Here is a 16,030-nt window from a genome sequence, read left to right as displayed (position 1 = left end):
CTTCAAATGTACTGTATTAAGTCACAACAAAAGCTCTCTCCTGGCTACACCAGTACCTTCTTAGATTAGCCAAGCTGACTCGCTTTATAACTATCAGATATTTTGGTCATTTCTCATGCATTCTTTCCACACCTAGTTATTGAACACCTTCTATGTGCCGGGTCCTGGCCTGGACACTGAGGATCTGGCAAACCAAAGCAGACGTGGGCCCGGCCGTCTAGGAGCCGAAGTCACGAGGAGGAGGCAGGCATTAGTCAGGTAACCACACAGACCAACACTTAACGTCCAGCAACACGAAGGGCTCCGAAGAAAAGAACACAGCTGGCCCAGAAGTGTCGATGAGCTCTGAAGGATGGGAAGGGTTAACTCGGAGGCGGGGAGGAGGCAGCCGCAGAGACAAAGGGAACAGACACGGAGCCGTGAGGAAGGAGGAGCTGGGGCTGGAGAGCTGAGAATGAGATGGAGAGCAGGCCAAGAGGAGGCTGTAGACAGAACAGCCTTGGTTTTCATAACATCAAAGTCTCAGTTCTAAGCCTGTGCAAAACCTTTCATGGGCTTTAGGAGGGCGTAACAAGATCATATTTGCATTTTAAAAGCTATCTTTCTACAGAAGTACTAATAGTGTTTCTGAATAAGAAAGAGTCAGTTGGTGAAATAATTGACAAATGCAAGATGGTTCCTACTGCTACTCTGGTCGTTATTAACCCAGAAGTTGAAGGGTTCTAAGTCTTCGCGATTAATTTGCTGGGTGTGAATCTAGTACCTAAGGGAGACAGAGCGATTTAAGAGATTGCTTTTTGGGAAGTCTTGTCCCATAGAAGAGCTGTTTTCACAAATAGCCTATTTAGAATAAAACTTCTTTAATACGTGACTTGCCCAGTGTCTTCTTCCAATCATGTCAGTTATCAGTGATTCCCACATAAACCTAATAGCTGCTGTGCTAAAATGACGACCACGGGAAAGGATCCTCGAGTCGGGTATGCACATCAGACCAGACTCCTTCTCTGTGCAATTTAATGGGAATTGTTGAACAAATGAGCGACAATTCCAACAAGCAAAACAGCATGAAAATACCTCGCTGCCCTGCTTTGTTTCTCTGAACTAGTGTTTTGTTACAACTGTTTCATTTTATGAAGTCTGAGGAACAGAGTACCTTGCAGAAAATAACTCTTAAATGAAAAGTCCTTAGAAAAGTTCTGTTGTTCTAGCCATTCAAACGTGTGGCCATCAGAAAAGAAAAGAAGAGTGCCTTCCGTACCTGCCTGATCAGCTAAGCAAATTGATACCCAACTCAAGTGAAAAACACAATCTCAGGTGTAAAAATAACATGTTTTCTCAATGCACTCTCTCTTTTAGACATTCAGTATGGAACGTTACAAAGACAGTCCAATGGTTTTGTTATCACTAAGACAGTGATTAGGAAAGCAGTGAACGCCTAAGGAAGCCCCACAGATGAACCACCCTCGAGGTGAGAGGCACCTCAGATTCTGTTCCAGCCTTCTCTGCCCGTGTGATGGATGAAGATGCTACCTTGCTCTAAATCGCCAGCAAGTTGGAGGGACCATTGGACTAGAAACTGCCTCGCTGCATCCCAAGCAAATCAGGACGTCTTAATAGTAAATAAATGTTAAACAAAAGGTTCTACAAGTATTTTGCTATAAAGATACTTAATAACAATAATAAAAGCAATGATAAATATTATCATTGAAGAATTATTTACGGTACTCAGACATTGTGCTAAATAAGCATGTATTAACTCACTTCAGTCACTCAGCTACTACTGGTGGAGCTAGAACACAGCCCAGGCTCTGAATCCAGGCCCTTGACACTCATAGCCTCACCTGGCCTGGACATGAAGAGAGGAAATCTAACACACTATCAATGCACTCATCTTTGTGAGAAACTAGATGGAAACTACTATGCACTCCTAGAATTTCATAAATAGAAGAGTCTTCAGAGTAAGGGATGACACTTGAGTATACTACATATTGAATATTGAAATTTAGGTTGCAAACATTTGAGAGTTTGCAAAAATGTTTATGCCAACACACGAGATGAACCTATGCTTGAAATCGCTAACTGTAAAAATCGATCAAATTGTCATGTAAAGCAACGTAGAATGAGAATTTCACATCTCAGCTGATGAGCTGTGGCAATTGTTGGTCAAATTATTATACGTTCAGAATTTGTTGCTGTTTCCTCTCTGTACATTCATCAATAACTTTATGAGTTAGTTTTATCCTATATTTCAATGTCCATTTATGCATCTTTCTCTTGCCACTTGCCCCCAAGATCAAGAACCACATCCTTTTCCAATTTGTTCTTCTACAGCCCCCCGCCCCAAAAGGACTTAACACAAGGTAGATGCGTAATAAATGTCTAAATTATCACATGAAATGTTTTCTAGATTCTCATTTAACTCCAATTTTAAATAAATGTAAATTATTTTAAAACGGTTAGCTGTTAATGTTAATTTTTTAAATTAACATAAACAATAATTTGCTTGTATAACAGTACGTATGCAAGATTTGAAATGAATCTGAGTTCAAATCCCAGCGCTGACACTCACTAGCCTGTGACCTGGGTAAGTTAGTTTAACCCTCTTTTCCTCAGTTCTCTAATGAGGAAACTGAGGATAATAATTACACCTCCTTCACAGAGTTGCCTAAAAGATAAAGCGAGTTCATTTATATAAAAAGTATGACGCACAATGCCTGGCATATATCTCAGTACTTCATGCTTCCACCGCCACCACCAGCAGCGTCCTCATCACGGAGACATCTTCATTACCACCATCATCAGTCTACCCAGCGTCATACCTGGTACATAGAAGGCTCTCAACTGTCAAATTGATTTGAGTTCTTAAAAACACATCATTGTTCCTTTAAACCAAAATGTGTGCAGACATCTTATTCACGTACATACTTGTTTACATCTCTCCTAGACAGGAATGTAACTGTCAAGGACTGGTGTCTGCATGTAACTGATTTCATTTTATTTAAAGGAGGTGAACAAAAATGGAAGAAGTTCAAGTTGACTTGTTAGATTAGCAAAAAGCACGATCAATCGGAGGCACAGCTAGACGGAGCTCTGGCTCAAAGGTTGGCAGCAGTAAAGCTGCTATTAGCACAGGAATGTTTTTGTCTGCTCAGTGAATCATTCAGCTTCTGGAAGAATCTTACCTAAGAAAGAGAAGAGACGGACATCCTTGAAACTAGTTTTTTAAAAAATGGAAGCAGTTAAAGTAGTCTCAGGGTTTTAGAGAGACGCTTGCTCTTCCCATCAGCTCTTTTGTTCCTGCCGAACAACAAAGTTACCTGTGTCCTTGCTCCCGTGCTGTACAGGCCGGCGGTCCTTCCCATGGCTGCAGCGCTCGGTATGCAGAAGAAAAATGAAGAAATCACATTGCTGAGGCCATGAGCCAACAATTCCTACAGGATTGATAATAGGAGACTGTCATTTCTCAATCACGACTTTCAGAGACCACGGGCAACACCTGTCACAGAACGAGACTTGTTTGTGTTCTCTTTCTGTTCTCTCCACTGTTGTAATTTTAACCATGATTTTAAAAATAGCCAACATTCACTGAGTGCTTACAATGAGCCGGAAACTGTTCTAAGCACTTGACTCATTTAATCCTCACAAGCACCTTCTGGGGAAGTACAAGGTATTTGTTGTATCTGTCGCCAACTTCTCCTCTTTTAAGTCTCCATAACCAAGGCTTTTACTGCCACCTCCACCAATGACCTCCACGGTGCTAAATCCGACGGTTAATTCCTGCCTCACCGGGCCAAAAAGAGGCACCTGACACAGCTGCTCGCTTCCTCCTCCTTAAAGGCTCCTTCAAGGTCCTTCCAGGACTTCTCACCCTCCTGGTTTCCTCTTTACCTCCTCAGCCACCACTTCTCAGTCTCCTTTGTGGTTCCTTCTCATCTAACCAGTCACGAATATTGGACCACTCCTCTCTTTAATCTTAGCCACCCAAATGCACATTGACAGTTCCCAAAGTTGCATCTCCAACCTGGACAACTCTCCTGAACTTCAGACCGATGGAGCCAACCTGCTGCTCCTCATTTTCATTTGGATAGTTAGCAGGTATCCCAGACTTAACTAACCAGGCTAATGCTCTCTACATTCCCGCGTGGTCCTCCCACATCCTTTCCTATCACAAGTTCCAGCTGCTTGAGCCAAACGCTTTAGAGATATTTCTGACTTTTCCCTTTCCCAGATGGCTTCCACATCCAATCCGTAATCTGTCCACTTCTCATCTCCTTCACTGCTACATCCTGGTCCAGGTCCTCAAATGTCACTTGGATTGTTGTAAAAGCCTCTTAACGCTTTTCTTGTGCTGCTGTTGCTGGTAAATAACACAGGAAAGTATCCCTGCCCTCACAGACTAGCATTCTGGTGAGGGAATGCTGACAAGAAACAAGATGAATATGGAAAGTAGAGCAGAGAAGGAAGTAGAAGTTTTTGGAGTTTAGGATTTTAGCTTACAGAGGAAGACCTCCCTGAGAAGGGAACATTGGAATAAAGGAGGCATGCGGCTGCCTGGGGGTACAGAGTTCCTGGAAAAGGAAACAGCAAGTGCAAATGTCCTGAGCCAGAAACATGACTAGTGGGCTCAAGGAAAAACAAGGCAACAAGTGTGGCTAGAGCAGAGTATAAAAGAAATATGATCATGGAGGAAGGTTGAAAGGTCAGGTAAAAGGCTCTTAAACTGAGTAGGACAGGAAGCCACTGGACGATTTTGAGATGAGGAAAGACACGGTCCACGTTATGGACCATTGTATCCCTTCTTCCTAGACCAGTGCCTGGTAGACACAAGGGTTCAATACACACCCTACCTTTTTCACAGATGACAAAAGTGGGACACAGAGAACATTTCAGAGTGAGAGTCAGATCTAGGTGATTTAGCACTTGTAACCACTAGTCCACAGCTACCTCTGCAGACCTGTGCAGGAATGTAGGACCATGGGGCTTGAAATAAGACGCCAGCAGAAGTAGATTCTGAAACATGATCAACAAAATCTCCATCCTTTGGTTTTCTAAGAACAGACCCTTGCATCCTTCAGTTTTTACGTTCTATTCCTAAGGAGAGTAATGTTAGTGTCATTTGTATTTTGGAATCCATAATTTTTAAAAGTCAGCATGCAGTGATCAATAGATTTGGATTCTCTCCTAAAAACAAATCAAAAAGAACATTAAGATGCTCTTCTCTAAAAACAAAGAAGTGTATCCTAAACCCATCCACGCAGGTCAGACTTGCACTTTTCCATGAATGATTTGGCGATTTTCTTTTGTTCTGTTCTACTCATTCTTGCTGTACGCTTAGGAAAGCTTATTTTTTATTTTACACAAGTTCAACATTCTCAGGGTCTGGGAGGACACCATACAAAGATACAGGAGCCATGGAGAGGTGTGGAGAGGGGCTGGGGCATACTCCACCTGGTTGTCATCAACTGAATATTTGAATTTTTTGGCAGATCCTTGAGCAAGGGCTAGTGAGGCCACATAGCCCACAAATGCCACTCCAAAAGCTTCAGTGATTACTGCAGAGAGGATGCGCATTGGGGGAACTCTGGGCGGAGGAATTCTGTGGAAAGAAAGAGCATATTGAAGTCATCAACTTTCATGTAATTTCTGTAACAACTTGCAATGAATTCAACTACGGTAATGACTCTGAAGTATACACAGAACATGTGAAACACCCCTGAGGAAACCAAGCAGCCTTGCCCTTAGAAGTCTTCTTCTCTGACATTACTTAAGAGCAAAGTCACAGAGAACACCACGGGACAGCTCCACGCATCTAACTGCGTTCACTCCCAGGGAATTCAGGTTACAGCACAGCAGCTCTGACTCAACAAAAAAGGTCCTGTAACAGAACAAGAGCAAAGCTGGAGCGCTCTTTCATTCGACTTTTCCAAATATTTATTTGGCTGGCATGAGACACTGTATTTCCTGCCTTGAATGCTGCAGTACTGTATCACTGAAAGCTACAATTCTTGAGCTAATTTCCCATATTTGCCATCGATTTCAACATCTTAATTATGTTTTTAATTTGATCCTTTCACAGAACACTTAACTATTGTTAAAAAAGAGACAACAGGTCCAAAATAGAGTCATTGTTTAAGCCTCACGTAAACAAGCCAAGAATTAATACCTAATTTAACGGCAGTTTCAGCCTCTCCCAGGAATGCAAACTCTAACCAGTCATCTGGAATCACCCGGTGAGCACTAGTGAGGTAATCTGCTCGTCTGTCTCCTGTAGGAACGTGACTTTGCCTGCTACAATCCACTCTTTTCTAGAAACTTCCTTTTCCTGCCCCGCTTCTGACTATAAGAGCCTTTCATTTTGTACAGTTCTTCATAGCTCCTTCTGACCTGCTAGCTAGGACACTCTTCAACTCAGGAATCATTGCATCAAGCCAGTAAGACCTTTAAATGTACTCAGTTGAATTTTGTTTTTTGACTCTCTGCATAACATGTTAAGGAAAATATAAAGTTTCCGTTTACCCTCTGTTGCCAAATATAAGGCCACAGTTAGCTGTTTCTCAGCTTTAAATAACTGTTTAAAAATTTCTTTCAACTCTCAGCCATTGTCTTGTCTTTTGAAATTCACTTGAGCCAAAGTATCACTGTTTATTTTATCTCCCTAATGATGCTCTGTGACACTTACCTCCCCACTTAAAAAAAAAAAAAAAACAGAGAAACCCTCTGGGAGGAAAAAGAAATGTACACTGAATTTAGGAAACCATCCAAAAAGGTATAAATTGCTTTGTTTTATAAGGCTACAAGTCCAATGTGAGGAAAGAATAAGACAAAAAAAAGGAGATGCCTGCCTCCCCCAGCTTCCAGCAGTGTGTGTGTAAGAACAAACGGAGAGGTAATCGAACTGCTAAAAACTCAATGATGGAAACTATAAAACATAAAGCACGTTTCTATTTTTATGCAACCACATAAAAATCACAAGTGTTCATTAATTTTATATCTATGTATTAGCAACATGAAAACACTTATAAATAAACCTATTTTATTTGAAAAGAAAAACCCTCTGGGGCAAAAGCAGAAGAAAAAGGGACAATAAGTTGATTTAATACTGAGCAAGTAAACTGAATGCTTAGCACTTACGTACTAGCAATTTTATGTAATTCTCCCCACAATCCCCAAACCAAGGAGAAGAACATATTCTGAGAAAGTCAGGCAACGTGTCTAAGTCGCAAAGTGAACGGTGGAGCTGGGATTCGACCTCTGCTCCGTTCCTCCCAATAACACGCTCTTTCTGTGACTCTTCAAGAGGATGGGTCACTCAAAGCAAAGGAGAGTTAGACTGAATGGGTGAGAGGCATGGCTTGTTTTAACCCACTTACTCAAGTATATCCCCAAGTCAGATTGATTTGTATCATTACAAGCCCCAAGATGTATGATATACAAAAGTGCTGCTGTAACAGAGCAGGACCCTGGGGCCTTCCTGGGACAGGCTCCTCCCCCATAACCTCTGCTGTAGCTCCTCTCTGATGATAGTGCCTCATGTATATTTCCTGAGTTTTTCAGATGCCAAAAACCACCACCAAAGGGAAGAAATTAACTACTTGCCGATCCAGAGCAAGTAGCCCCCAGACCTTCTGGAGACTAGGGCTTCACAGTGATGACCACCCTGTTCCCTCCACATCAACCCATCAGAGAACTGCGCACGAGCTGATCACACACCCTGTGACCCCCTCCCCACACCTGGACTTTAAATATGCTTTGCTGAAACCCTTCAGGGAGTCTGGGATTTTCTTGGGCGTGAGCCACCCTGTCCTTGCTCGGCCCTGCAATAAACCTTTCTCTGCCCCAAACTCCAACGTTTTGGTTTGTTTGGCCTCATGGTGCACCAGGCACATGAGCTTGCCTTCAGTACCACTTCTACTTTTGTTTCATGAAAAGTGAGCTTGCCTAATTATTAATAACAATAAGCTGACATAAATAAATAAATAAATAAATAAATAAATAAATAAATAAATAAACAAGCAAACAAACAAACAAACTGATTTTTGAAGGTGGAAAAGTAGAGAATCCTTTAGAAAACCCAAGTTGATTCAGATAATCACTATCAGCTTATATCTGCATAAAAGCTTAAGACAGGATTTTTTTAAATTATCATTTTAATCTGTGAGAATTTTTCTACTGTTCCTCCATTTTAATGTAATCAGCAGCCAAACTATGTATATAGAGAGCAGGTTCAACAGCTCTAACTTTGCCCAAATTTTATAAATATTGGAGTATGGTACAGCCTATTAAAAGGGAATAACCAAAAGATGCCTCCCTCCTCCCTAAGATGACTTCATTTTCTTTCAGGCTATATTTGGAACAATCTTTCATCTTTTTAGGGTGAACACTTCTTCTTGTTAACTTTCCTGTTAGTTCCAGAGGAAGGCTCTAAGACAGGCAGGGAACATGACCTGTTCTCCATGCCCACCCTCTCTTTACCATTATACACCAGCCATGCCTATGGGTTTGCTATTTCACATGCTGTTTATGTACTTTCCCTATGTTTTGAGTGAAGTAAAAATAATCGTAAGAATACGTGAGTGGAATAAGGAGGACTAAATCCTAGAGTGTGACTCTAATTTGGAAATTCAATGTCCTCCTTTTTTTTTTTTCAAATAATATTCATGTAACTTCCAAATCCTTTACCTGAAGCAATGCTATATATTAAAAAAAGTTACCAACTTCCTGAGTCATAGGTAAGCAGGATAAGAAGTTTTCTTTATTGTGAACTGTTTGTCTCTATCATTGTAAAATGGAAATTAATTGAAATTTTGTCCCATACAGAGCCTTTGAAAGAAATGAAACCACACCCACACACCTCCGGTTGTTTCCTCCATCAAAAACAAACAAACAAAGAAACAAAAAAGAAAGAAAGAAAAGGCTACATTACCCTTTTGGAATATGACCAACTACTTCTAGTCCATATGTGTTTTCCATATTGGTACAATAACAAGTAAATGAGGCAGCAATGATCTGTGTGGCACAGTTTGAAAAAAGAAAAAGAAAATTACTACTGGCCTCTCAAGCACCTTACAACTATTTTTAAAAATAAACATTGTTCACACGTCCCATAATTGTCAAGAGTATAACAGCGGTTGCAGAGATTTTTAAAAACTAAGAGAATTTCAAAAATTAAAAAATCCCTCTGGGATTTGGAAGCACCTAATTTTCTCAAAAATTAAACAGCATTTCAATAATGTGACTTTTCTTAAACCCTCCCAACTATATCAGTCCAGCTGTGTCTGATTCCAAAGGGGAGAAGAACCCAGGTACAGGAGTGTGTGTGCGCGTGTGTGTGTGTGTGCGCGCGTGCGCGTGCAGATACCACAACCCAGCCTAAACACTTGCCTCGTGATAGGAATGGATGCTTTATAACACAGCACATTTTCCCTCCATGACAGCGACCATCCAAGAGTTTAAGATGTGGCATCAATATTCCTAATGCAGTTAGTAATCAATGCTGATTTACAGTCTCCTTGAATAATTTTGAATTTTGAGCTTATACTGTTTCTTAAAGTAAAATACGCTCGTTGATAACATGCTCAACTTGATGCTTTTGAAATTACCTCCGTGGAGTCTCGGGTGCCTGACCCTCTGTTGTCTGACACATGATATGTAGTCAGCAAGGTCATTGTTCTCTGCAAGCACCTGTAATCACCTTTTAATTAACTGTATGTTCAGAATTCAGCTCAGCCTTTGTTTTGCCAGTCATGCCACCTTACAGTGTTCCATCCATTTTCACATTCTCTTTTCATTCTTCCGATCATTTAATAGGTACTGGAAATTTCACGTGGTTATCATAGCAGGTTGGTATCAGTTTGGAACTATTCCTATACTATACTTTTTTGTTTAAAAGAAACATACTAATTATCTATCTAGAGTACAAATTTACCACATACATGGTCAGAAAAAAAGATATGACAAAAATCACACTGGCAAAATAAGGACTATCTAACAATAAATACCAAGTAATATTACTTTGGAGGGTTTTTCCTGTGTATTTCTGTTCTCTGTGATACGTTCAACTGAATTTACAGAGGTTTTTAAAGCATCAAATAGTCTTAAAAAGCAAAAGAGCCCTGACAACCTTTTTAAAAAGGCAACAGAACTGTGTAGGTTATACTGTCAAACTTTACACATATTGTGATAGAATAGTAATAGTTAAAAACTCAGGCTATTAGGTTGGAATCAGAAGTATTTAATGTATTCTGATCTAAGATTAGAAGATTAATGGATCTAAGACAATTAATAAACTTTAATTGCTAATAATTTTCATGAGATGTTTATATCAGGTCAGAAAATATTGTGAGCTTGAAGAAAATATACCATAGCCACAAGACGCTGGATCCTTACTGAAAACGGAAGCATGCCTGGTGTTCAATACACGTAGCCACTATTAAAATTAAGTAGCCGAAGACAGTGTCTTACGTCCTCGCTGTGTTTCTTTACCACAATTAAGTTTCCTTCATCAGTCAAAGCAGCAGCCCCTTTGTAATACGGTTCAGTGCTACACACGTGGATGGCGCTGGTGCTGCCCTGAGACTCGGGGGACGGGTCCTGCCCCAAACGGCGTCAGTGTTTCAGAGGGCTCGAACCCGGCCCTCATCCACCTGTCGCTCTTGCATAAAATGAGAGTTTTGTGGAGGCGAGGGGATGCTCCCAGCTCAGACCTGTGCTCGTCTTTCTGGACAACCCCCCGAATCCTCAGGAACCTATCATTTCCTGCCCAAATGGCTCCAAGTCTGCTTCCAGAACACCTTCCCCAGGTCCGTCCTGCCAGTGAGGCCCAAGGGAAGGCCATGGGACTGTTGTGGGGGTAGAAGGGTGGGGGTGCGTTTGGAGCTTGGATACCGGGACAAGGGTGTCCACATGTACATGTGAACCCTTTGTAGGTGGGGGAGAGCTGGAGGAGGAAGACAAGCAGCCGGCCAAGGCACTGGCGTTCTCCTTGCTGCCAAGTTCTGACAGAACTCCAAGGATTCGGAGAATTCCCTATTTTAACCTGCCTTTCAAGGTAATCACTTAAGGCATTCTAGTCAAGACAGGAAAAACAGAACCTTTTTATGTAACATTTTGATGTATAACTTTAAAGTATTTGGGCCTGCATTAGTACTTTTGCAAATATTAGGGGCAACGGTGTATATAAGAAGTACCTTTTGTTGTTGTTGGTAAGGATAATTCCCACTACTTTGAGCTGAATGAGTAACTGTTTTATTCAGTATTGAATAAAGCAAGTTCGAGGGGCTTCTTCCCCTAAGGTTATTTTCAATTTTTGGTTTCATAAAACTTATGCAATCAAGCTTCCCAAGATGTAAGAAGCATTCGTTAATACCTGTAGGACTTCAGAATAAAATTACGTGTTTCACAGGTTTTGTTATGAAAACTACAATAATCATAGTACCCTCCACTTGTGTGGATTATTTGAAACACACACACACACACAAATGCACACATACTACATAGACCACATATGTTATATGTAACCCTGTGAATTATCATACAAGGCCTAACTAGAGACAGAGGCCATGCACCTTAGTCCCGCAAAAACGAGCCATACCCCTCAGAGAAAGGTTCCAACGTGCCAGCCATGCCCATTTACATAGACCTGCACCGTCTCAGCGGCACATAGAGATATTCCAATAGGTGCAATTACTTAGATGCCTCTTGTCATGTACATGCAGAATCCAAAGACCATTAAAAACTAAAGCCAATTAATAAGTTAGTAGACTATGGTTGTCCTAACATTTTGTTTTCAATGCAATGTGTTGTTTAGTTTTAACTTAAGAGTTAAGAGATCTCATTAGAGGCTTTTAAAATTCAAAAGGTATTTTTTTTATGCCAGAAGCCTTAGGAGCAAATTACAATTTATGGCTTTGCCAAGTACAACAAAAAAATATCTTAGAGCGTCAGTCTTGGCTAGTGACAATCATGAGCATCCTTCAATAAAGCAAATTTAGGTCAGTAAAAAAAAATTAATAAATCTAATAAATTAATAAATCATTAGTGGACATTTTTCAATTGATAATATTAATATGCATCAGACAGATGCCACATGAATAGAATGTGGTATCACTTTTTATCGCTTTAAGGAGAATCACACCAGAGACCTTTTGAGTCTCATTCTTAGAAATGTCTCCTTATTTAAAGTCTTAGGCTATAGGTTCTCTTATTTATCTAAAAAAAAAAAAAAGCATATGAGAAATGCTGTGAAAATTGAAAACATGTGTGCCTCCTTTTTAAAATTACTGACTCCAAATATTTCCTGTTTTTACATTGATGTATATAGCCACACAAATTAGCCCAGCTTTAATGAGAGGCAGGAGTAGCTCTGGGTTACGGTAGACAAGACACTGAGCCTCTCTACAAGCATCGCAGGGCAGAAGACTACATGTTGAATTTCCTACTTACCAAAACTAAGTCGACAGGAAGAACAATTTTAATTTTCCTCTTAAACTGTTCATTCAGCTCTTTAACCAGAACAAGCACCACGATGCTCAGCAAAGATAAGAGCAGGGCTTCTAGCCGCACAGACTTGATGTTTTGAAAGACATGTGCATAGATCTACAGTCAGAAGGAAAAATACAAACGAAATGCAGGGTCACCCATGATATAGCAAAATCAAAATCTGGCTCCAAATAAACTCAGTGATATTTTGCAAAAAAAAAAAAAATAGCTGAAGGGGTGGGGAGTGGAAAGGTGGGGGCGTAGAAGGGTGTTCAGTGCTGATGGAGAGCAGGCTGTAACTCAGTTGCATGTACAAAACTGCTTTGCCCTTGGTTCTTTCACCAAACTCAGTGTTTGCTCCTTCTTTTTTTAAAATACATTTTTACTGTAAAATAGCCAGTTTACAATGTTGTGTCAGTTTCTGGTGTCCAGCACAACGCTTCAGTCATACGTGAACTTACATATATTCAGGTTCATATTGTTCTTAACCATAAGTTTCTACAAGATATTGAATATAGTTCCCTGTGCTATACAGTATAAATTTATTTACCTGTTTTATATATAGTGGTTAGCATCCGCAAATCTTGAACTCCAAATTTATCCTTTCCTACCTCCCTTTCCCACCCTGGCAACCACAAGTTTGCCCTCTATGTCTGTGAGTCTGTTTCTGTTTTGTGAATAAGTTTGTCTCTTCTTTCAGATTCTACATATAAGCGACATCACATGGCATTCCTCTTTCGGGCTCACTTCACTGCGAATGACACTCTCCAGGTCCATCCATGTTGCTGCAAATGGCATTATTTTATTATTTTTATGGCTGAGTAGTATTCCATTGCATCAAATATACCACAACTTCTTTATCCAGTCATCTGTCGATGGACATTTAGGTTGTTTCCATGTCTTAGCTGTTGTAAATAGTGCTGCTGTGAACACTGGGGTGCATGTGTCTCTCTGAATTAAGGTTCCCTCTGAATATATGCCCAGGAGTGGGACTGCTAGATCATAAGGTAAGTCTATTTTTAGTCTCTTGAGGAATCGCCAAACTGTTTTCCATAATAGCTGCACCAAACTGCATTCCCACCAACCATGTAGGAGAGCCCCACCTTTCTCCACAGCCTCTCCAGCATTTATTGTTTGTGGACCTTTGAATGATGGCCACTCTGACTGGTGTGAGGTGATACTTCATTGTTTTGACCTGCACCTCTCTGACAACTAGCGATACTGAGCATTTTCTCATGTGCCTATTGGCCATTTGTATGTCTTCATTGGAGAACCGCCTGTCTAGGTCTTCTGCCAATCCCTAGACTGGATTGTCTGTCCTTTTCTTATTAAGTTGCATGAGCTGTTTATACACTCTGGAAATCAAGCCCTTGTCAGGCTCATCCTTTGCAAATATTTTCTCCCATTCTGTAGACTGTCCCTTGGCTCTGTTTATGGTTTCCTTCACTGTTGCAAAAGCTTATAAGTTCACTCAGGTCCCATCTGTTCATCCTTGCCCCCATTTCTATTGCTTGGGTAGACTGCTCTAGGAGAACTCTGCTGAGATTTATGTTGGACAATCCACAAAGTTTTGGTCAATTAATCTTTGACAAATGAAGCAAGAACATACAATGGAGTAAAGACAGTCTCTTCAGCAAATGGTGCTGGGAAAACTGGACAGCAGCATGTAAACCAATGAAGTTAGGACACTCTTTCACACCATACACAGAAATAGACTCAAAATGGCTTAAAGACTTACACATGGAACAAGACACTGCAAACTCCTTGGCAGAGAGCATAGGCAAAGCACTGCCTGGCATAAATCTCCTCCTTACACAAGGACACGGCTGCACTTACAGCTCCTTCTCAGACACGTCACTGGGCAGAAATGCTAACACTCGTTAGCTGCATGCAGATTCACCACTAAGGGCAGTGAGGGGACGACAGGCTCCCCTGGACCCCACTGTCCTTCCTCAAACCCCAAAATCAAACATACACACAAAGCTTAAACACCTATGGGTATAGCTGGAACTTAGTAGCTCTGTGTAAGGAGATGCTCATGTTTCTCTGTATCTTTCAAATTTTTTCTTACAAAAATGTATCAGTTGTTTAAAGATTTTAAATAGACCTAAATGCTTATCTTCAAAATTTATTTTAATTCCTCCTTCTCTTGGAACATGTTAAATCTAATTTTTATAAAGTCATTTCTATTCACCCATAGCTGATTAAGTCTAGTTTCAGGTGACAAAAATTAGTTTTTACTTTATAGGCTATTCTTATAGTAGCTCAACTTGTTGGTGTTCTTTGCCCTCTCTTTTTAGCATCTCAAAAATAATTTGACCACAACTAAAAATATTGGATCCAAAATGCTACTCAGTGAAGTAGATTCTATAGGGGATGGGGTCAGAAGGATGTCAAGAAAATTTTGTCTAAGTAAATAGCTTTCTGATGATTAATCATGATCCAAAGATAAAATTGAGAATATCCTTCAGATGACTTGTCAAGAATAAAATAAACATCCAAATGTTTTAAAACATTGAGATGATTATTCCTGCTGTTTTATCCATGGTATTACAAGTATGCCATGACAGCACCTGCGTAAGAAAGGGGAGAAATATGAAAAATTCCCAAGCCACATCAAATCTGCTGTAACATGCATTTAGAGAACAAGTATTTGCAGTAATAAAAGTGAGCACCCCAGGATGAAAGGAATGTGAAAAACTCCCAAGGTTTTCATTGTCTGTCTGTATTAAACAACGAAGTGTAGGGCGGAGTACATCTCACAAGGTGCTCCAGAAGAACATGTGGGTGGGCAGCGGCTTGTTACAACCAGCATGAAGAACACAATAGAAAAGTAGGCTGGTGGGGAGTCATCCTGATGAGTCCACTAGCATGTGGACCGCGCGGAGAAGTCATGGCTAAAGCTGGGTGGTAGGAGATGAGGGGCATGTGGAGCTGAAGACAGGGGCAGGGACAGGAGTGCACGCGCACGCGCACGCACACACACACGCTGTTACATATGCTCATTTAAAACAGGTCTAGGCATCCAAAACACATATTGACATTTCTCATTTCTGGTATAAACCCAGTCATTTGAGTATGCTGTCACACACTGCCCTTCAGTAGATAAAAATTCCTACCAAAAATCGTCATTCATTTCCCAGACCTCAGAGAAGCAAAGATAGTTTATGTGCGTATGGAAAATATAAGTAAATTATTCCACTGGAATTAACCAACCTGTTTAATAAAATGAGAGTTTGGCTCATTTTGAGACTATAATACTAGTAATTCTTTAAATTGGCCATTTATTATAACTTGACACAAAATGGAAAATATCGACACGTATGAACAAGTCCCCTTTGAGCTATTTCAGAGAATGGAAACAGCGTCTCCATCAGATACATGCGTTGCTCTGTACAATTTTCTTCAGAGAGCAGACTTTTCTGAAGCCCCTAGTGGACATGTATACGCACGTGCCTACATGCACACCCACTATTTATATAATGTGTTTTTATCTGATTTGGCCATTTTAATACTTTTTTTCTCACTGATGGAGTCTTAACTCCTAGAATAA

General features: G+C 40.5%; 1 protein-coding gene across 4 annotated transcripts in view; it reads right to left on the bottom strand.

Annotated features, from left to right (window-relative positions):
* The window catches only part of SLC26A7 (solute carrier family 26 member 7), a 135,250-nt gene that overhangs the window by 43,798 nt on the left and 75,422 nt on the right, over positions 1-16,030 (bottom strand). For 2 of the 4 annotated variants that reach the window (XM_031691146.2, XM_015243978.3), the window contains exons 5-8: positions 12,442-12,594; positions 8,924-9,006; positions 5,449-5,596; positions 3,318-3,431 (exon numbers count right to left, since the gene is read on the bottom strand). In XM_031691146.2, the coding sequence (XP_031547006.1) occupies positions 3,318-3,431; positions 5,449-5,596; positions 8,924-9,006; positions 12,442-12,594 (498 nt within the window). Of the gene's footprint in view, positions 1-3,317; positions 3,432-5,448; positions 5,597-5,764; positions 5,825-8,923; positions 9,007-12,441; positions 12,595-16,030 lie in introns of those variants that run through there. The other 2 variants (XM_072949441.1, XM_072949442.1) reach the window with 2 other exon arrangements.

This window comes from Vicugna pacos, chromosome 25, assembly GCF_048564905.1.
Source record: "Vicugna pacos chromosome 25, VicPac4, whole genome shotgun sequence".
NCBI lineage: Eukaryota > Metazoa > Chordata > Mammalia > Artiodactyla > Camelidae > Vicugna > Vicugna pacos.
This window is presented reverse-complemented; position numbering and strand designations above follow the sequence as displayed.